This window comes from Antrostomus carolinensis, unplaced genomic scaffold, assembly GCF_000700745.2.
Source record: "Antrostomus carolinensis isolate BGI_N321 unplaced genomic scaffold, ASM70074v2 scaffold17747, whole genome shotgun sequence".
Classification (NCBI taxonomy): domain Eukaryota; kingdom Metazoa; phylum Chordata; class Aves; order Caprimulgiformes; family Caprimulgidae; genus Antrostomus; species Antrostomus carolinensis.
Genome location: NW_010329666.1, coordinates 20,235 through 42,722, shown reverse-complemented (window position 1 = coordinate 42,722; position 22,488 = coordinate 20,235). Strand labels below are relative to the sequence as shown.

The following is a 22,488-nucleotide window of genomic DNA, read 5'->3' as shown; positions in this document are numbered from 1 at the left end:
AAAGGAACAGAATAGAACAACCACAGTGACAAAACCGATCTCTGTGGATGCTTAAAAAAAAAAAAAAAAATCTAACTCAGATTATTTCATAGGACATTCTGTCAGTGTAGCCCTGGAACATGCCGTAGATGAAGGGACAGTAAAACATTGTTTGGGGTTAGAAGTGAGTTTGGGAAGAAAGTGAGAACTGAAGGACAGCGGGAAACACTTTTGTTACCTGAGAAACAGTAAGGTTGAATGACAACCTGATGTAAAGGATCAGAAACAGGTTAGGAACTTGGTAATCAGTAAACCCTGATTAAGTGACTCCTTTTAGATGTTAACATCATGGCACAGATTCATACTTAAGCTTAGGAGCACTTGCCTCAGAAGTCCTAATCCACATTATGATCAGGTAGACAAAGATACCTCTGCAGTAGATTTGATCCAGTGAAAGCAGAGGAAATAAATGCATTTGGCATTTTACCAAAATTCTGCACATGGTTAGGATAAGTCTCCTTTCTCAGGGATATGTCAGGTTGAAAATAATGATATTTTTTAAGGAATTTAATTTTTACTCTTCAGATTTTACCCACACAATTTGTTTGCAAAAGACTATTACACTGTTAATTGATTTTTATTAGTTTATTGTTTTCTGGAGTCTGTAGCATTTTTAATTCATGAGAAACATGTCCCTGTAGTTTTCCTATGTGTTCTCTCATATCAGTGTGTGAGAGAGAAGTTATATACAACTTTGTTATTATTTCAGGTGACAGCAGCAGATCAAGTTCAGAAAGTTACTGCTTTTTCAAATAACAGTATGTCAAAAACTGGGACATAATATACGTATGGGTTTTCCAAGAATAATGTTACTGATCTGTCTGCATGTCCAAGGGAATACAGTGATATAAGCAGTATACTTAGGATGGCTCTACACCAGGAAGGAGAGAACAAACCATTGATCAGGTAAGAAATCATAGACCCAGCCACTGCACTTATTGGCATCCACAGGAGTCATCTTGAAACTAAAAGATCCAGAACTACTTTCATCACATATAATCTCAAAAAAACAGCCACCAGCCAGCACCATGATGATGCCATCAAGCCTCACATCTGCTTCTTGGCCTTCTGCAGCAACATGAAACATTGTCGGACTTAGTGAAAAATGTGTGATTTGCTGATGAAGGTCATCTTCAGTATCCTGACCTTCACAGCAGATGCCATGAATGTGGCCACCACAGCTCCCTGAAATGACAGGGCTCCACCACTACATGTTCAGAGGTTAAATCCTCAGAACAGATTGCTAAAGCATGTTTTTCATTTGGCCTTAATTATGCAGGAAGGCCACTGTAATCATAGTCGTTATTTACATATCTCCTGGCATCTGCTCAAATCCATCTTTCTTGCTGCTTTCCTAGAAGCAGTTAAAGTGTTTTCATTTCTTGGTAGGGTTGTGCTCTGTTGGTATTTTCAGTAAGAATGGTTATTCAGATTGCTGCCCATACTATTTTGGATACTTGTATTTCTGAAGCATCCCTTACTCTTGGTATGCTTTATCCTCCCATCCCCAAAAGTCAGCAAATTTTCAGAAGTACAACTCTACTTTTGCACTCCTTTGAAAAGCATAGTAATAAACAAAATATTTGTTCTATATTCACTGTTTTACAGATATGTTTTTTAATGTTTAAAAGGAGGACAAGATTTACATCCAGCATCTTCCTCTTTCTTTTGCTAGAAAAGCAATATGATCTATTTCAGCACTATAAAATCTAAAGTCCCTTTACACTTAGAAATATTAAATCCATCCAATAAATTATCATTAGGATAAATGAACATATTTTAAGCAGATCTCGGAAGACTATTCAGGATTCTCCCATGGAACGAATTTCAAATGAGTTTTGCCCTTCCCCTGAGACTGGTAGCTTTTTCTTCAATGCTGCTAATTACAGATGTAATCGTAAAAGTATGTACCTATCCATGAAAACATTCTTTCCCCTCTTCAAGGAAAGATCCTATTACAGATATTGGCACAGATTTTCAGCTGTCATTACATAGTATATAGAAATAATGTAATAGTTATTCATGTCTCTGCCTTCCACATGAGAGGCAGGCCAGCTCAACAACATCTAGAGGGTTAGTATATTTGTACACAGTTCACAAAGACAGCAACTTGGAACCCAGGGGCAGCTGTGCAAATATTCCCATATACTTATTATATGTATAGTCACATTTTGCATATAAAATTGCATTATATTTACCTTTATACAGACGCCCATATGGCTAATGTGTGCAAATATTGAATAAGAGAACAGAATCAGGGGCAATCACAGTGCTATAGAGAAATAGGAGACAAGTCTACAACCTCCAGCACCAGAACTGGCAGCAGAGCTGTGCTGAAGATTGCTGGGTTTGCTTTTTCATTCCCTAATCAAAGTGAATATTTGCTGCAGTGGGTTATTCTTTGGGGTTCATTTTTTGGGCCTTTTTTTTTTTTTTTTGCCAACCTTAAGACTATCCAAAGAAAATTGTTTTTTCTTGACAATAAGAAAGTATAAAGGTAATACACACCACTAATTCAGGTTTACTACTAGATTGAAAATTTACTTAAAGGTAGTTAACTTGCTAGGAAAAAGATTTAAAATAATAAAAGAAAATAACTTTAAATGAAATATTTGACTGTTCTGCATAGTTTTAGCTTTTGGAAGCACTCAAAATGGTTTCAGTTGATTCTAAGTGACATATTTTGGGAATAAGATCTGAAAAACTTAATCTTATTCTAACTCTGAATGACCTACTTTACAGCTAGAACCAAGATTTTTTAAATAAATAAATAAATCTGGAAATAGTTGACAAGTCTAAGAGGTTAAATGAAGACTGGGAGACTGGATAAGCCTAGCAGGTCATGGTATCCGCAATGAGAAAAAAGGAACAACTTTGCTGTGTGCAGAGGTCTGAAATCTGTAACTTCTTGTATGTCTAACCAGTCCACTTGAAATACCAAGCAGAAGGCTTGCTGACATTGTGGAAAAACTGAAAAGAGTCTGCTTCAAAGCAGGAAGGGACTGCAAAAATTATTTTTGATTTTATAAAGAAAAATTAAAGAGAACAGTAGACTTTGTAACTCAGAATTCTGGGCTCTGATGCTTCAGTGGAGATTATAAACATGGACACTGAAAAGCTGCAATTGCAGCATGTGATGTGCTCTGCAAACAAATCAAGTGTCAAGCAGAAAGCATCACATAGAGAACACACGCAGGTCACATGTTTTAGTATGTCAAAGAGTCTCACAGCACTAATGGATTTCCTTTCAAGAGCAAACACTATAACATAGGAAGAAACAAAGTCATGAAGTTGTTCAATTGGCCCCAAAAGCAAAGCGATCATTTTAAGGCCCTGACCTGAAATTTTCATAGAATCAAACTTCCTCCTGCTAATATAGAACAATTAATAGAGAATTGTGTAACTTATCCACAAAGTCTTTAATTTCAAGATCAGCAAATAAACTTGCTTGAGGATGTGCTGTTTCAGTAATGCCACAGCATGCTTATCAAGACTGATATATATATCTATATATACATATATATGTAGTTTTATATATATAGATATATACACACACACATATATATATAAAACATATAAACCCTAATTTCCCATGCAAAGCTGCAAAAGGTAATATACAGCATGTGCTAAGTCACCAGGCTATAAAGAAGGGTATTGTGTTTTGTTTGGCAGAGAACAAGAGAGAGCCTCAGATAGGTTGGCAAAGCACTGAGTGCAAAAGATTTAGAGAGTTACAACCTCCAGCCAAAAAGGGAAAAAATAGAGCAGAAAAGTAATGTTTTTCAGCATTGTACCAGGACCTTAAGGTTTAGCAACGTAAATTAGTTTTGAAGAGGGAGAAATGCATTTTGTAAATGGTGGGGGAGGCTAGAAGTAGGACTTTGGCATTTTCAAAGCCTTGAGTTATTTGCAAGGACCCCTAGAGTGAGAAGAGAACCCACTAGGAGCACCAGTAATGGCAAGAATGATGCTGTCCACAGATACGATGATTTCCATGTTAACCATTAGCCTAAAACCATATATGGATCATTCTTCCTTAAAACAGAGGGTATGCTTATTCTGTAGACCGATTAATATTTCTTCAGGACCTACCTAGCTCAAGCTTGTGTGTAGATGGAAGATAATTGTGAAGTACTCTTCATGACCAGCATACACGTATGCACCCTCATGGCCTTATTTTGGTACAATAGGAAAAATGTTATCTGTACATACAAGCTATTCCAGCAACTGAAAATTAAACAGTGAGGGACAAACATTCACACTAAATTCAAGATCAAGCCAGCTCAGACATCCACTCATTTTTTACATGGAAGAAAAAGTCTTAATAAAATAATACCGAGCTAATACATGGAGACCAGAACTGATACCTAGAATCAAATGCATCTGCTGACTAATGGAGCAGAATTAATGTATAACGCATTGGGGAGGGGTGGGGGGGCAGACGGAGGGGGGGTGGAATTCAATTTTTTAAACACATATATGGCAGAATATTCTCTGCCTATTGACAATCTTGAACAATGTGAACAATGTAGCTTTGCTGTCTTCTATGGAAAACAATGCATCCAAACTCTGCTACTGAAGTGACAAAGGCCTGTATGTTTGAAGGCAGTAAATAACTATTTAGCAAGCAAATGTGTCAATAGCTTTTCTTGTTTTGTGAGCTGTGTTGGGTTTGGGGGGGGGGCAGGTTGGTAGTGGGGGAAGGGCCACCATCTGAGAGCGAAAAGCTCCCCTGGCTCCAAGGTGGAGATTCCCCAGCCCAGGCTGGGCCAATGGGCACAGAGAAACACCTCTGCAAATGAATCCATATTTGTGAGGGGAAGGACTGTCTTGAAAAGAAGAAGGTGGAGAGAACCTGGAGGAGAGGCCATTGACCTGAACAAAAGACAACCATCAGCCAAAACAAAGGACAGACAGACAGAGAGAGAGTTTTGTTGCCAGAGGAAAAGACAGAGACCCACACCCAGTTCAGCTGAAAGGAGTAGAAGACAAAAGTTCTCTCAGGCTCAACTTCTCTGCTCAAGCGTGGAGTCCTCCATGGCCTACACATAGGTTTCTGCTCCACCGTTGAATCTCCATGGGTTGCAGGAAACCTTGTCTTGAGAATTGAGACCCCGAGAGTCGCTCACTGCCAGAGCGGGGGTGGACCCATAGAGTGGGGGGTGAATCTGCAGCCCATGGATGTCCCCATGCTGGAGCCAGGAGCTGAGCCCGAAGAGGTCCATGACTCCATGGGAAGCTTGCTTTTGAACATTTTGTTCCTGGACTTTCATGCCAGGAAGAGCAGCAGAGGTGAACTGACCGAACCCCCATTCCCTGTCCCCTGTGCCACTGAGGAGGCAGGTAGAGAAATTGGGAGCAAAGTGATTTGAGCCTGAGAAGAAGGGAGGGGTGGAGGGAAGGTGATTGTTACATCTCCTTGCATTACTTAGATGAAATGGCAACAAATTAAATTGATTTTTCTTCCCCAAGTTGAGTCTGTTTTGCCTGTGACCATAACTGGTGAGTGAGTCATCCCTGTCCTTCATCCTAATCCTGTGCCCCTTTATTGTGTTTCCCACCCCATCTCACTGGGTGTGGGGGGAATACAGGACCACATGGTCCCACTGTGGGTCAAACCACCACATGAGTGCTGTTGAATAATAGCAAGGATTCAACAGGCTTGATGTGAGTACAGCTGGGTTTATATATATCAGCTGAGAATTTTCCCCAATGTCTTTTGTTCAATGTGCTTTTACCACCACTTCCTGAATGAGGCACTTCCTCATTGTCTGTGGTTGACCTTTTAAAAGATGTTTTGCTGTAGTTTCTGTATTACCCAGCTACTTAATTTTGAATGTTTTCTCCCTTTTTTATAGATAGTTACCTAGAAACAGTGTGATCAGTTCATGCAGAACATCCTGTATGCTAAAATAAGACCTGTGCCCTTCAGATGGATTTAACCTGAGTGTCAGATTGGCACAGATAATTTAACTAACCAGTTGCTCTGTCCTGATCCTACATGAGGTTTAGGATCTTAAAAAAAACCAATGAACCAACCAAACAAAAACCCCTGTTTTCTTCAGCATGGCCATTCCTGGGATGAGAAAAAGAGATTGTGGATTTTATCAACAGAACTACTACAATGATTTTCAGAAACTGATTTTAAAAGTGTCTGTTTAAGCATGTTAAGCAGTTAAGACATATTTCTGGTCTAAAACATGAACAAAATCATATCAGCTGTGCAATGGAGTGCCAGCAGAGATGCGTGGCTACAGCACTGCATGGAGACAGTGTGTTTGCAGCTAAATACAGATCAGCCATGTCCATATGGTTCTGCACCAAACAAGTCCTGTCATTCAGCAGAACTTAGTTCAGGGGAACACTATCCAACGTGATTATGCTGCATCTAGTTCTAAACACAGCTCAGGAATGTCCTCATCCTCACTCCAGGATGAGATGCTGACATACCCTAAACTTTCTTCTTGAACTAGACACCCTTCAAGAATTTTCATGTTTCCAGTCCTGTCCCTTCTCAATTTCTAGACAGATTCATTTTCTGAAATGCAGCATAGTCAACGTGTTTGCTTTATATGCAATGCCTGAAGATGCTGGAGAAAACCATGAGCACCTCTCCATTCTCTGCACTACCAATACACCACTACCATAGGAGCTTCATCTAGGAAGACCTGTGATGAGATAGCATGTGTTGGGCTGGAGAGGAAGGTAAAGACAATAATACAGACATAAATAAATGGAATACACTCTATACTCTCTTGCTGAATGAAAATCATATCAGTGTAGGAATTTAAGCATCCTACTATCATCCAAGTCAATGCTAATGTACTATCTAGTCTTGAAATCACTGCAGTGCAGAAGAACACTGGCTTTCAGAATTTGGATCTGTGGAGCACATTCAGGGAAGGTGAACACCTGGGAGCCTGCCTGGTGTTCCTCTGCTTCTCTTACATAAGAGTCTTGAGCCTTCTGCATCCCATGAGGATACCTACAGGGTTTTTCTCCTTTTGTGGATCAGCAGTTAGGAAACTCACCCAAGATGCAAAAAACTTTAGCTCATCTTCTTCCTGTGACAATTCAACCCCACACAGTTTCTGGCTTGTAGAAGTGCTAGCCCCAAAGAAAGCATGATTTAATCACGGCTCCAAAGTCAAAATTCCTTCTGCAAGAAGCAGCATCAGTCTTTGACCAACTGTGATTTGCAGAGAGGGAAGAAAAACAATTTTTTTGCTATTTTAATATTCAAGACTCAGGTGCCTACTTTCAGGAGGTCCAGACTAGGGAAACTGGAGGGAAATGGAGCACCTCTCTGTGTGTGTCTGCCAAGGGGTACTTGAGAAGTAGTTTAAAAATATACATCAGCTTTTATTAAGGCCTACTTTAAGAAGCTATCTGTTCAGTAGGCTTGCAGTGTAATTGCCTCACTTATGACATAGAAAATTTAGGAACAATACTAAAGAATCTGTATTCTTCCAGGCAATCAAAATTTAGGTACAGTGATGCTAAAATTCACAATGTTTAGTTCCAATTTATCCATGTAACCCTCAGCTACCCTATGCAGAGCACAGTTTTTTGGCTGCTGAGCAGAAAGGAAACGTTCACCTGGTAGCAGTCTATATAGTTAAAAGAGCAACATCTTTCTAATGCTTTTTTATAGCATCCACATGATTTTAAGGGAATTATGTCTTCACTAGAGCATTTCAAATGATGGATCCAAACCACACACAAATAGATCACCATTCTAGTTTAGGTTATTTGCTATTTCAATAGGATTTTTCCAGAAGAGTAGTGATCTTAGGAGCTTAGGGAGAGGGTTTCAGATTGCCTAAACCAAGCCTTTTAAAGTCTTCAAAATGCATTCCTAGCCATGTGTATAACAAGGGCTTTTTCTTCCATTTCAGGACAGTGACAGTGAGCTACAACTGCCTTATTTGTTTTGCAAGGGTGGGGTTAATTCTCAATATGCTGCTTTCAAGTAGCACAAGCATTCTGGCATTAAAGGACAAAGGTCAACATGAATGTATGAGTTGCTAATATTTTACCCTGTGCTACACATGCTCTTTCAATATCTGACATTTGTCATGTCTGCAGCTATTTTCACTAGGATCTTTATCTATTGTCTATTCAGACCATAAAAAGGAGACTCAGGGGTAGTATGAAAACTTAAAGAGATGGGAGGGGAAAAACAAAATAAATAACCCCCCTACACCCCATCTTTAATTTGCACTGAGTTAGGACTTGCCAATTGTTGCCTCCTTGATCGTAGCAACAGAAGGAAGCAATAGAACTCACCTAACTCATAAGGGTTTTCAGAAATACACGAAGTGCCAGGTCATCCCATCAGTTTTTATGAAGCAACAACTTATTTAAGAAGGAACTTTACATTGATAAGTAAATAATTCTGCACAGCCTCCATGACTGTTAAGTTGGGATTTCATGATGAGTTAGAAAAAAAACCACTCAGCAGTGAAAGCAGGGATAGTAAAATAAATAAATAAATAGAAATCATAAAGCAGCTGCAAGAAGCCTAAGACAATAGAACATTTGAAGGTCATGTCCAAGTAATTTTGGCAGAGAAAGAACACATTGAATCCCCACCCCCTACAGACCTCACTAAGCTGAGAATCTCCAAAGGAATTTACAAACAAACCCTCCATCCATAACAAAACTTCAGGCAGAAGTGAAACAAAAAATAGGACGATGCATAGTAGCAGAACCACAACAGTAGTTTGTAACAGCTCATCAGTGTTTCACGTAACGTGCACCAGCATCTCAGTGGCCTTACCACCTGGGGCTGGGGATGTGGACAGAAAGAAAAAGAGCTTGAAATAGTGAAAAGATCAAACAAGACAAAGTATTTCGCTTATGCTTTTTTTTGGGGGGGGGGTTGTTGTTTGGTTTTTTTTGTTTGTTTGTTTTTGTTTTTTTTTTGTAGCAGGTATGGTTTTACCCTGAAAAAGTAGTCAAGTTTTTATCACCAACTCAACAAGATGGCCTTGCTACAGCAGCAGCCTAAGGACTCAACAGGAGTTAAGCATCAAATGCTCAAGGCTGCTTTAAATTGGGAACTATTCACCTTTTAAAAAATCAGACTATATTTTCCAGTAGTCTTATTAGGCAAGGTCTCATTTACTAACTACCTGAGCATTAATACTGAAGAGACTGAGCATCTTCAGTATGTAGTACTTCAATAATACTGCTATTAAATTGATGTAATTTATATCCTGAAAAAATGAGCTCTGTAAAGTAACAAGGAGAAATAACACCAAAGAAAAACTGTTTGATAAGCCTTTCATTCAGTACTGGTACCACATTAAGTAACCTCTGCTTCTTCCCACCTACTGTCACCACTGCCTGAGCCTCACAGCGGTGCCAGCCCATGAGAGAATGAGAGCACAGAACCTTTTTGCTGGGATCAATCTTCCAACCCTGCCTGTTATGTCTCCTTTGACTGGGTTTCTGGCATAGGCTGAGGAGGTATGAGAGCAAGAGAAAAAGGAGAAGTAAAGAAAGCAATGCTTGAGCTGACACTATGAAGAGCAAAGCTCATCCAGTGCTCTCAGTGTCTGGAACTGGTTTTATTCCACTGGGGTGAGATGGGGATACTCTGAACACACTTTAGCCTTAAGAAGCACACTTCAAATTCCTTAAACAGGGCAACAGTGGTTTTAATGACCACCGAGGAGTTCAGGAAAAAGGCTGTAGGAGTTCACTGGGTATTTTCTGAGCTTCTTTTCAAATAAATCAGAAGCATGTTAGTTAAGTGCTTGGTAATGAAGCTTTCAGCTCTGATGTTTTGCTGAACGGTTTCTCGAGGGCCTTGCACATCTTTTTTATTAGCTGTGTTTAGATTAATGAGAACTATCACGTGCACGGGAGCCCTTGTTTATGGATTTTCATTGCGAAGGAGCAGAGCTGGGTGAGGTCATACCTCTGTTTGTCCTGGAGGCAGTGTCCCTTCTAGGGTGACAGCCCAACAAACTCCCACATAACTTCCTGCACAGGGAGGAGGGAAGAGGTGGAGGGCCCCAGTTCCTCTTTTGCTGGCTCCTGCCCCCTCAGAGACACAGATTTGTGCTTTCCCAAAATGACTCCAGGTTCTGGTTGGGCAAAGGAAATTGGTCAGGCCCACCGGCCCATACAGCACATGGAGCAGAACTAAGCTGCATGCTGCCCCACAAACAGAAGTGATCCACCAAAAGAAAGGGAACAGAGGAGTGCAGCCTAACTAACCTTGCACCATCTGAAACTCCATAAATATCTTACCCAAAGGCTCTGCTCGCAGGGTTCAGTACTCCTGGTAACTCCCATATCCTCTCATTGGAAAGCTCAAGTAGGAAGTGCCATGGTTGGGACTGCACAGGTGGGACCTGCTTGTTTTTAAACAAGCACAGATAAAACTGCTATGGGGGAGAAGGAGGCTCTGGTGAAGCAAGGTCTCCAGAATTAACAGTGAGTCCTATTGTTGCACCCTCTGATGTGACCAGCAACAACAACCAAATTTCCCGTCTATCTATTTCCTTTCTATATCGCATATGTCAGTTTCAAGTTTTACATTAGAGTTTAACTCCCTGCTGCTGGGATACATTCAGCCAGCACCTCAAAAGCATTGTTTCAGTTATACACACGCTACCCAGTCTACCAAAGACCTAATTTTAAATCAGCCTGCACTGAACTCTGTCCTGGCAAGACTGCTACTGAAAGCTGAGCAAGGTCATTTCAAGCCAGCGTGTTACAAGCGACACACCTTTTGTTGTGGTCTATCTCAGCACTTGTCCCTACAGGAGCTACCCCAACCATTTGACAAGATTTGTATCACTCTGGGCCTCAAAGAGCCAAACCAGTCATGGTATCATGCACGGTAGCTTGCCTAGACATGCTTACCACACACGAACAATGAACGCGATAGGGACATGCCAAGACCTGTGTTACAATTCTGCTAGCCCGCTTTCAGAGGACAACTTAGCAACCTGAGAAAACAAAAAATACGCCCATACTGAAGTGGACTTGTAAAAGTACTGGAAATACTTCTAATCTTAAAAATATAAATTTGTAAAGAAGCTTTTCATGCCTTCACACAGCACAGAGAAACCAGAAGAGGCACGTATGTGGTAACTAATCATTGTTGCTGTCACACAAAGGCTTAACTCATGTTCCAAAATTTCAGTTCATCAATTTAGAAACTAAAAGATATCCATGCTCTCCATAGCAACTTTCATTTGGAGGTGCTGATTTGCAGAACTGCTGTTTATCTGCCTCTCAACATCAAATCCCAAAAGGCTTTTTCAGATTAGGGACCCAAAATAGCTCATATCTTAAATTTAATCCATCATTTTAAGACTTAAGGCACCATTCATATGGGAATGGGGAACATCTAGTAAGGTAAAAAGACCAGAAAAGGCTTCCACAGATACCAGGTGTTGGGTTTTTAAATTCCTCCAAACCTGCTTCCCTCTGACACAACAAACATAACCTTAGGTATAGACATGAAGAATTAAGTGGGTTTCAAAACAAAATTGGTTTTACAATATTATGAGAGTCTTAGAGCTGTCCCCTGCATGCAGTCCAGGCTAAGAAACACCAGCCTGCAAGAGGTAAACAAGAGAAAGTTCAAATTAGGTTAAACAGAGACCCGTATTGTCCCCCTTAGACTGCTGCTGAAAGCCAAGCAAGCTCCGTTAAAGGTACCACATACAAGAGACCTTCCCCAAGGTTTGCAGAGCAGCACAGCCTTTTAGTGGTGCTTCTTCCTCATCCCATATGTCCAACACATACAGCATAAATCCCTACTTCTGCAAAACACAAAGCTGCGACCTCAGCACCAGTGACCAAGGCACTGTTTTTCTCATGCTCTGTGCACACACGGAGTCACGAGCTCGTGCTGGTTGTGGGTAGAGAGAACAGGTATTTACCTTCCATTCCTGTGCTGCCAATGGTTTAGACCAACCCGTGGTCTGATGAGAATGTGCCACCTTTACTGGTTGTAATGTTTCCCTTTAGGTGGAAGAAGCATGTAAGATTCTGCAGGGTAATTCTAGCAATATCCAGGTTTTTTTTTTCTTTTAAAAAAAAGGAGAGTGTGCAGGTTTTTGATGTATAGGTGCATAATGCAATTTCTTAGACTGCTAACATATGTATCTGCAGTTACAGTAACACTATCTATTCATGGATTCTTTTCAGTGTGTTACCACTCACTGACCATGGAATGAAAAGACAGTGCCAAAAAATAGAAAAAAAAAAAAAAAAAAAGGAAGAGAAAGGAAACAACCAGAAAACCCTGCACAGTGATGCAAGTAGAGAAGCATGCCCCATTCATTCACATAATGAAAAGGTTAACATGAAGACTGTTAGCACAGAAAAGGATTCCATTTAATAATCTGTAGTGTTCAAGTCTTTTTCTTCCCATCTGAGCTGTCAGAAATCTCCCTCATAATTTTGGTCTCCACAGAAAGGTACTAAGTAGAAACTTTAAAAGAATGTTGCTATTGTGTTTAAAAACCTTCCTGACCGAATGGGTTCTCAGTAAGCCACACAACAGCGTGGTTTTCTGACTCATAACCCTTCTCGCTCACTCTGATCTTCCCTTCACTTCAAGCCTGAATACTGATTTGTCTGTCTTCAATTGCTTGTTGGCCTGAAAAAGAAAAGAAAACAAAGAGGAACTGCTTTTAAAATATTGAGTCAATTTTGTTTTAGGCTTTATACAGCAGCATGATACAATCTGCAATGATATAGAATTTTTTCCTCCACCAACTAAGTCTCTGGGGCATTTTATGGAATCAAATATTGTTAAAAAAGCAGCATCACATAAAGAAAGTTTTTAAAATAGATTTAAAAAACAAAGAGCAATTCAGCATATGCATTATCCATGTGGATCTGGTTTGGCAACTGCAACATGGAATTACTTAAAGCTTGCCCACAGCTTTTTTTTTTTCTTTCTTTTTTCCCCCTCTCTCTCTCCTCATTCTTCTGGCAGCATGATCATGGAAAACATTAGGCCTAGACTATTATTAATACAAGTTTCTAATCTAGGAAGTTATCCTTTATTTCTGCCTGTTGCTATCGAGCTTCAATAGCTAGTTGTACCAGGTCATCTGTTTACAACAAATGCCATTTCAAAAAGGTATGGTATTCTCTAAGGTAAGTTGAAAAGCATTAAACACTTCAACTAAATTTACTACTGACTGTGGTATATAAGCTCTTTTTAAATAAGCTCACATGATTCCCTGTTCCATTTGCATGTGCTCTTATAGAGGTGATATGACCAAACAGAATGACAAAAGTGAGCCAGAAAAAAAGTAAAAAAAAATTTGAAGGATTCTTTTAACAGAAAAAAAGTAGCAAAACTGTCACTTAGGAGAAAATGGCTGCATCCATTCATAGTTTTAGTGAGTTAAAGAACCATTTTCAGGTGTAAAACTATCTCAGTGACAGCCATAAAGGGGAAGAGATTGTAGCTACTCTCTTTCCAGGGATGGGGAACATGGTGGTGCAGAGGAAACAGCAGCAAAGGGAACAAGGGCAATGGCTGTAGCTCACCTGATCCCCTCCCTTCTGCAAATACACCGTTCTTGCCAGTGCTTCAGCCATATCCAAGAACAGATGCCTACATTTGCATTTACAATTTTGTTTAAGTCAGCTTTCAATAATTTCTAGTGAATTATAACATGACCAAATACGGTCAAACATCAGTCTCCATTTTTGACATCTTCACTTCATAAATAGGTAATTATTACAAGTTACTACTTTTTTTTTTTTTTTAATAAAACCACCCCAGTCAGTAACTCTATTGATAATAGGTACTACTTCTGCTGCTATGCTCTGAAAACTACCTTACAGACTATATGTTTGTAGCATCTATTAAACATATATATATTAATCCTTTCTAATATAGTTCAGTTTATAGATTTCTAAATCCCACTGAAATTTTGTCTATTTAGAGCCACTTTATCTATCTTAAACCACTAGCACAGATGTGAAAAGGAGCAGGCAATTCTAGGCTCTGGGCAAAAGAAATCTGGGACTCTGACTTCCCTTTCAGATTTTTTTTTTATTCTTCCCACACACAAAATCATGTTCCCAAAATGCCATTTACTGAAAGAAGAGGAAGCTGTGAGTATATGAAATGTATTTTCAGCGGGGCTTGCAAATACATAATAAATGCAAACCATGTTATAAATTCAAGTTTCTGGCCACAATTTCAAGTCAATTCTGCAGTAGGTCTTCTGCTAAAAGGAAAGGGCTACTCCTCTCCAGTTACTTCTGCCCTCCCTGAAAGACCAGCCAAACATTGCATAGTCACTTGGGGAACAGAACCGAAGAAGGAATCCAAATCAAAAGAAAAAAATCCTGACCCTTCTGCCACCCCTCCCCAAGAAATAGCTGTTGACATTAATTCATCTTTATAATCCTGTTGAACAATGAGAAGTTAACAATGCAAAAATCTGTTTCTGTCTGGACAGAGACCTACAGCAAGTGTTTCAAAGAATGTTTTAATACAGGTACTGCAGCTCATGAAATAGGCACATCTCATATTTCTGCCTGAGGAGAAAGTAGTTGTTTACACCAAAGACCAGCCTGTAAAATATTTGAATACTGCATTTTGGAAATACTCTTGAGTATCCCAAGCTCTTTCTATGACAAATGATTCACAAACTCCTTATGAAGTGACAACAATTTAAAACGTTCTACAAGATCTTTCATAAAAGAATGGAGACAGTAGTAATAAATGAAATACAAGAAAAAAAACAATAAAAAGCCCTTCAGCATTATATAGCCAACATGAACATTAAAAAAATAAAAATTCTATTGTTATTCTTAGCTTTCAGGTTTTTTTAAATTGGATGGTGACTGTCAGTGTTTGGAATAAGTAAAAAATCTTTTATTGGATAGGTAAAGCTAAATTTTGCATGAAATACTGATCAGTTCTTTAAGAACAAGGGAAAGAAACTTCTCTCCTCCAGGCATAAAATCAAAGTATAAAAGTAACTTTACACAAAGCACTGGAAATAGTAAAATCTGTGAGCAACAGCTTTTCCTAAGGGCAGGGGTGGTGGTGAGGAAATCAAAAGCTTGTGTCCAGAGAACTTGCATAGTTAATTCAAGGAAAGCTGCCCTAGTAGTGAGTCTACATACAAACATAAAATTACACATTTTAATATTATACCTCCCTTTAATAATAGAAGAGATACTCATCAATGCTCAGCAGGGTATGAGTAGCATTTTAATTTTCAATAAATGAGGATGGTTTATCTTCATTATCATTTATCCACTTATCTTGAGTGAGTTGCGGGTTAGTATCACACATATTCCTGGATTTCATCCCTACATTCAGGTCTCCACATTTTGCTGCTTCATGATGAAGTGAGCCAGTCAGAAGCTTGGATCTTTCCAATGCCTGTATCTGGGAAATCCAGCTAATGAAGAATAGTTCTTGATCTACTTGTAAAGGTGGCAGAGATTACAGGTTACTTGAAAAAGAACCCTGTAATAGACATGAACAAGGTATATAACAACTTAGAAATTAATACTAAGATGTACATACGCTGCAAATACAGACATTATATTACCTTCAGTTCTATAGTCAAAACTTCTGTAACAAAATTTGAGTATCAAACTCCTTACAAGTCTCAGTGGACACTTACTGAGACACTGATCTCTTCCCACCCTCTTGGTACAATCCTACAGTCCTTTACCAGTTTCCTAAATCCAACTTTTATCCTCTTTGCTCTAGAGAGCTAGCAGGTATTAGATTCACATGGGAAACTACACATTTGCTCCCAGATGTTGCCTCCAAATCCAGAGCTCAATCAAGAACTGAAAAAGTCCTCCCCAAACCTCTTCAGGTTACAAAAAGCATCTCTGAAGTTCTGGATGTTCCAAGAGGTGTCCAGAGAGCACTATGGTCTACTGAAAGCTCAAATAAACTAGTTTTCACAGCAAACTCCCTACCCCCATGCAGAAGGGGTAGGCTGTTGCTGTAAGGATTATTGACAGGTTTTTTCTTCTTTTTTCTTAAAAAAAGAAGGTGAGCTGGTCCAATTCTGACAGAGTTAACAGACTAGACAAACACACCATTTGGCCAGAGTATGAGAGCATGGTTCTACAGAATTTGTCCCTTAACTATCCCCACTCAAAACAAAACAAACAAAAAAAAGAAGCAATGCTTTACCATACAGGCAATACGGGAGTGAAGAGTTTCTCAGTCCAGCAAAAACTCTGACATGTCAAAAAGTCTACTGACACTAACAGTCATATAAAAAAGGAAAAAAAAAAAACCCCAAACCCAAACCTATTTTGTCCTCTTAAATACTGTATTTCAGTCCATTAATTAATTCTATTCACATACTTATTCTTCATTCCCAACAGAACCAGGCATTAACCCACAAACTATTTAAAATTAACAGCATCTTAAGCTACAGAGTATTACCATCTTCTTGCTAAAATTCAGTCAAAAAGGTAACAATCAAAGACTTGAACCAGGCACTTAAGAGTTCATACTACTGAAACAAAATTGTAAGGCTTTTCTGTAGCCATATATAGGAACAAGTTAGCACAGTATTTAAATCATTGGGCAAATTTACTATTAAAATGGATTATTATGCAAATGTGAGATAGGGAAGCACTGGTCGGCTTGACTGAACTGCAGCAAAAAAATTAAATATGATTTTTCAATACATCATACAAACCCTAATGGGAATCTTACAGGTACTTTACTGACAGGAAGAAGAAAGCACTAAAACACAGGTGTTGAAAAATTCCACTATATCTCTCCCTGCATGTTTAAGGATGTAACCTTTATCAATTTACCCAAGAGTCCAAATGGAAGAGACTCCAAGATGAAATGTTCAGGAAGATTAAAATAAGATTTTAACTTTTTGAAAAAATTGGGGTTTGGGGAGGAGGAGGTGGGAGTTAATCCTTTTTTCATCACGTGAAATTAAACTATAAACTATACCTTTTAATTCATTCTAATTAAATTTCTCACTAAAAAAAAAAAAAAAAAAACAACCCCAAACACATACTAAAAAGACATTAAGAAAACAAAACTTTTCCCCTCCTACATATTCAAGAAGTCCTAGTTTTAATGAAAGTTATTCTCATTGGAATAAAAAAGTCAAATTAGTCAACACATGACATGCCTGCAGAAGGACCTCCAGTGAATATTTATATTTCCTTCCATTTGGACAGGAAAAAAAATGCACAAATAATTGAAAGTAGTCCATTGCAATTTTAACATAAAGTAATGAATTAGGCTAAGGATCACAATCCCAGAATTTTATGGAAAGAGAATAGGCTAAAAAGAAAAAAAAAAAAGTAGTAAGATTCTTATTAAAAAACATAAAATTGGGTAGCAATGCATCTCTTCAAACTTCGGTGCTCACTGCTCTGAAATCTTGGGACCAAAGCTTGTGCAAGTCCTTAAATGTAAAGCTGTAAGACAACTGTTGTAGATTGAGAAAGAAAAAAAAAAAAAAAAAAAAAGGAAAAGGAATGTGTACACTCAGTTCTCTCTTCCAATTGAGGCACCAGAACTAACTAATGAATCAAAGAAGAAAGCAGGCAATAAAAATCTTTATTTTTAAGGGGGATAAAGTTTTGTATTGCTCATAGTTGTAAAAAAATCAGAATGGGTTATAAATTAAATCCAAACTTTCACCTCCTATCTTGCAAGCTTTGAAAGATGACCATATATAAATTTCGTCAACAGCAAATGAATCAGTCTTTTGGGTAGGTTCTGATGGTGGGAAAGGTTCTTGGGACAGTACAAGTCATGAACCACCTTATTCCAACAACTCTTCACCCATTTACTCAGCCTTTTCAAGTCCTCTGTACTCATATTTCAGTGCATTTGTTTGCGTCCCATGCAGAAGCCACTGAAGTGTGTGAAGTTGATGAAAGCAACACAGTTCAACTTGTGTGTTCACCCACTGTCCATTTAAATCCATTAGCTACTCAAAGAAGTGTAAGTCTGCCTAATTTATATGGAGTTTTTCCTCTCTGTAGTTCAATGATGGACAAAAGACAACCAAGTACAATTTTTTTTTTTTTTTTTTAATAAAGATAAAATTACAAAAAAGGTAAAATCAGCTCAGGAAAGGCAAATTACTTTAATAGATCAGTTTAGACATTTAACATAATAACTCACATCCATTTTTAAATACTATTACATAAAGCATGGTGAAGAAAGGAATTTATGCCTCATAATTAGAAAATTCACAATACAACTTGCCAAAAAACAGAACAAAGCCTTTTTGAAAATAAATACGGTCCATGCCAAATAGTACAAAATGAAATCAGCAGTCTCTCTCAATACGAAAACTTTTCTTCTTTTAGGTACTCTCCAATTCTAGTATTGTTCTGCAAGTGATGAGAGGCTATCTTTTGTTCAAGGATTGCTGAGCTGTTCTGATTTTGCTCTGTACAAAGGCAAAAATAAACCATTAAGTTGTTTCATTTTTTTCAATTAACTGTTTTCAAAATGCAATTTTGAATTACTACTGTCATGAGTCTAAAATATTCACTATTATGAGGAACCGAAAGTGATCTCTACAGAAATCAATACTATATAATATTTTACGTTAATAAACACTCTTCAAAAAGGTGACATTCATTATTAATTAATTAGGATTTACCCTTTGGCATCTGTCTTTTCACCACTGTTGTCCTTTGATTTATCCTCCTCCTTAACATCTGAAAAATAACAAGATTTTAAGTATACCAAAAGATGCAAGAAAACCTTAAGACTTCAGAGGAAAAAAAGCAAAGGAAAAAAAGTTACCTTAAAAAAAATAAAATAAAATAAAAAAAAAAAATGCTCCCAGCCAGGGAGAACTAGCTTTTAAAAGAAGGCACTGGTTATATAGTAACACACAGTGTTAAATGCATCCATCCAAAGGAGTGATCTGGACACAATATCAAGTGATTCAAAATACCTCAGGGCAAGTATCTCTTCACTGGCCATAATGATCGATCCTATGCAGTAATGAGACCTGGATTTCCCCTGAGCTCCAGGTGGTAGTCCTGTAGCCCTAAGATGTAGCTTGTTCTTGGGAAAGCTGGAAGTCCTTGGAATTACACTATACCAGAAACCTACCCAGCTTCTGTTTCAGAGAAAACCAGCTGGCTGACCCCATAGAAACAAACTCTCTGTCTAACGTATTTAAAGAACGAACCCTTTTTATCCCTGCTTTCATTAAACTAAACAAATCCCTAGTTTAAGATTTCAAGCTTCTGGGGAAGCAACAATAACCCTTGGCTGAAAATAACTATTCTAGTGTGAATAGCTGTATCTTGAAACTGAAATATGATGGAAAAAATAAATCGTAATCTCAACAGCTAATTAACTGTTAACAGAAATGTATCTTTCTCTTGGCAGAACTGACATTTGCAGTTCTAAAATATAGGATGAAATCACACCAGAGTCTTACCTGGTTTTTTGTCCTCTGTCTCTTTTTTGTCTTCCTCTATCCTGGCTTTCTTTGCTCCTTTCTTATGATCTGCAACATTTCGTCGTCCACCTTCCCCTTCATCTTCAGAATCTGAAAATTCTTCATCACAGGCTATGCGCTTATCAGATGCTCGAACTAGGATTCAGAGTTATGAAATTAATTGAGCATAGAGTTCAACTACAATAGGCCTAATAAGAAAGAGCTACCAAATTAAGAATGAATAATAACTATAATCATTTAATGCTGATGAACTAAATTATGGATAAAAATACTGTCTTTCAAGATACTTTGGGACTCTCACAATAACTTCTGAAAATAGGTTTACAGAGACACAGAAGGAAGGTGGGAGTATTTTAACATGTATCAGATGAATTTCAAAATCCTGAAATCTAAATCACAGGAGAAAACATGGTTTCAAAAGTTCAGAAAATGATCAGTGCATCAATAAGAGGTTATACAATTACTTCATTCACCATCAAAAAAGGTTAAATGTAGCAAGAAACTCTTAGTTGTAGCTGAAGAACAACTCATTGTCCATATAAAAGCTGACAGTTATAAAGTGAAGGGTAGCGTTGCAAGTATGGAAAAGCTCTCTCTTGCAACAAAAACAGCAAATCAAGTTAGTTTGTTTTTTTTTGAAAAGTGTCTCACTTTACATTACTTTAACATTACTTTTTTGTAAATAGCAAAAGGCAGAAACTAAGTCCTGAATATGCTTAGCTACAATCCATCTGAAACTTCTGGAGAACCTATTTTAGATTTGAAAGAGCCAGAACGTTTTGTAAGATGCAAAAAACCTGCATTTTTTCAGCAGTTCTTTAGACCCCTTTAACAGGTACAGATTTGTGCACAGATGGCATCCACCTTAAGAACAGCAAAACTGGCAGGCCAGTGGCAAAAGTTTTTACACGGGAAGCAAAACTCCCAATCTTCCAGTACTGCACTACTAGGACTACGGTTCTAAACAATTAAACCTAAAGAGACTCTACTTGGACACGCTCTATCATGAAAAGATATTTGTTACTAGAAATGCGTTTGTCTGGATCTTCTCCATCCTCATCTCCACTGTCTTCATGAACAGCATCTTCAGGAATGGCCTGCATCTGTACACCAGGGGCATGAGGTAACATGCGCAAGTTTTCAAATAAGCGTTGCCTGCCAAGTAACAGACAAGGAAAGTTATTACTGCACAGAAGTAGCATTTCCTTCGATATTTTTTTTACTTCTGAAAACTCTGCATTCAAAGTTAACCCACTTTGTCTTAGAGCAATTGCTTCATTTAATTAAAAAAAAAAAAAAAGAGCCAAATTCTGGAAGTTTTCCATCCCTAACAGATTATGAGTATCCACAGTACACATTAACATAAGTTTCTTTGAACTTTCATACACTTATTTTAATCAACTTTAATCTTCAATTCTTTACAGAGTCAGCACAAGTACTGCCCACTTGGGCTGAACCAAGTGACAGTATTGCTCTGTCTTAATAAGCTGGAGTATCAAATAGGATAATAAACTACAGTCTAGTTTCTTAGAAAGAAAGACAGACAATTAAAGCATGAAGATTAACACACTGTGTGTGTCAATGACTTCAGGGTCAAAAGCGATCCATCTGGATACGATTCCTTATTGAGAACAGAGAGAAGTTGTCTCCTGTCTAAGCAACCTGATGCGATGGACCCTGTATTCCAAAGCACCACGTACAGCAACTGGAAGGACACTGGGCTCCATCCCTGGAAACATTCACAGTCAGGTTGGATGGGGCTCTGAGCAACCTGATCTAGTTGAAGATGCCCCTGTTCACTGCAAAGGGTTTGGACTAGATAACCTTTAAAGGTTCAACATGATTCTGTGATTCTCTTGGGAATTAAAACTACCATTCCAAAGAAGCCCAACGAGAGAAAAAGGTGTGGCAAGCATCAAATATTACCATTTGTAACAACTATCTCAGTATCATTCTGTCCAATTTGAAGAGTTACCAGTGCTTTTTTTCAATCCTTATGGTCTTTGCCTCTGTTCCAGTCACAGGACCTGGCAAAACAGTTTTGCCAATGCAGGGAATCCCCTAAATTTAGGTGCTGTGAAAGCATACAACTAACTGAAGAAGGATTCTCTGAAATGATGGGTCATTGTTCTTCTTGTGGGTGCTAGCACAGAATGTAAGATTGTATCTCTGTCAATAGAACACACACAATCGTGCCCAGGGATCTGTTTTTAAAGAACAATCAAGTTTTGCAGCCTACTTGTACCACAAAAGCTCAAAAATATACGATATACAGCAAGCAGCCTGGCAGATCACTAGCTGGAGCACTAGTACTACAGAGAAATTTTGAAGAATTACATCAATGAAAAATAGGTGGGTTTTCTCCCCCTTGCACACTGTTATAAACCAAAACCCTTTCATTTGACTGTGATTTATATATTTCTGCTCTAAATACAAATCACAGTCTATACATCAGCCATTTCAAAATTTAGTATTTTAACTGCTTTGGTGAATTTTGCAATTTGAAAGTTTTACAAGTTATAGTAGTACTGGAAAACTTATATAGCTAGTTTCACATCTTTATTCAGCTATTTTTAATAACCAAAATAATTCCTTTGCACTGTTAACAGCCTATTAAACATGGGTAGGGGTGGGGGTTTATTCTTTTAAACCAAAACAGGGACAAGCATCAGTAAGAAGAGTACTTCAAGCTAACAAATTATCTCTTATCAGTTCAGTACGGAATTTATTGTATGTATGCATTACTCCATCCCTGAAGCAAAATATTTGTTTACAACCAAACCTTCAGGATTTGAGGAGGAATAAACTAAGTATCAGAAGCAGCACAGGCTAAAACCACGTACGTGTCTTGGCAACGAGCGCTTCTCAAACCTTGCGGATTTGTCAAACCACACTCAATTGCCTGCACACGTATCACTATCTTTCCACAGTTTTGGATGTCTGAGCTCACATATGACTTTTTATTTTCACAGCTGACAGCCAAAAAAACGACAATCTCTGT

At 38.2% G+C, this 22,488-nt stretch overlaps 1 protein-coding gene across 1 annotated transcript in view; it reads right to left on the bottom strand.

Moving 5' to 3' along the window:
- Positions 1-2,465: 2,465 nt before the first annotated feature.
- LOC104528611 (histone deacetylase 2) overlaps positions 2,466-22,488 on the bottom strand; it is a 32,714-nt gene continuing 12,691 nt past the window's right edge. The window contains exons 10-14 of the mRNA XM_010172662.1: positions 20,512-20,642; positions 19,467-19,622; positions 18,672-18,729; positions 18,073-18,455; positions 2,466-2,483 (exon numbers count right to left, since the gene is read on the bottom strand). Of these exons, the coding sequence (XP_010170964.1) occupies positions 18,425-18,455; positions 18,672-18,729; positions 19,467-19,622; positions 20,512-20,642 (376 nt within the window). The 3' untranslated portion in view covers positions 2,466-2,483; positions 18,073-18,424. The remainder of the gene's footprint in view (positions 2,484-18,072; positions 18,456-18,671; positions 18,730-19,466; positions 19,623-20,511; positions 20,643-22,488) is intronic.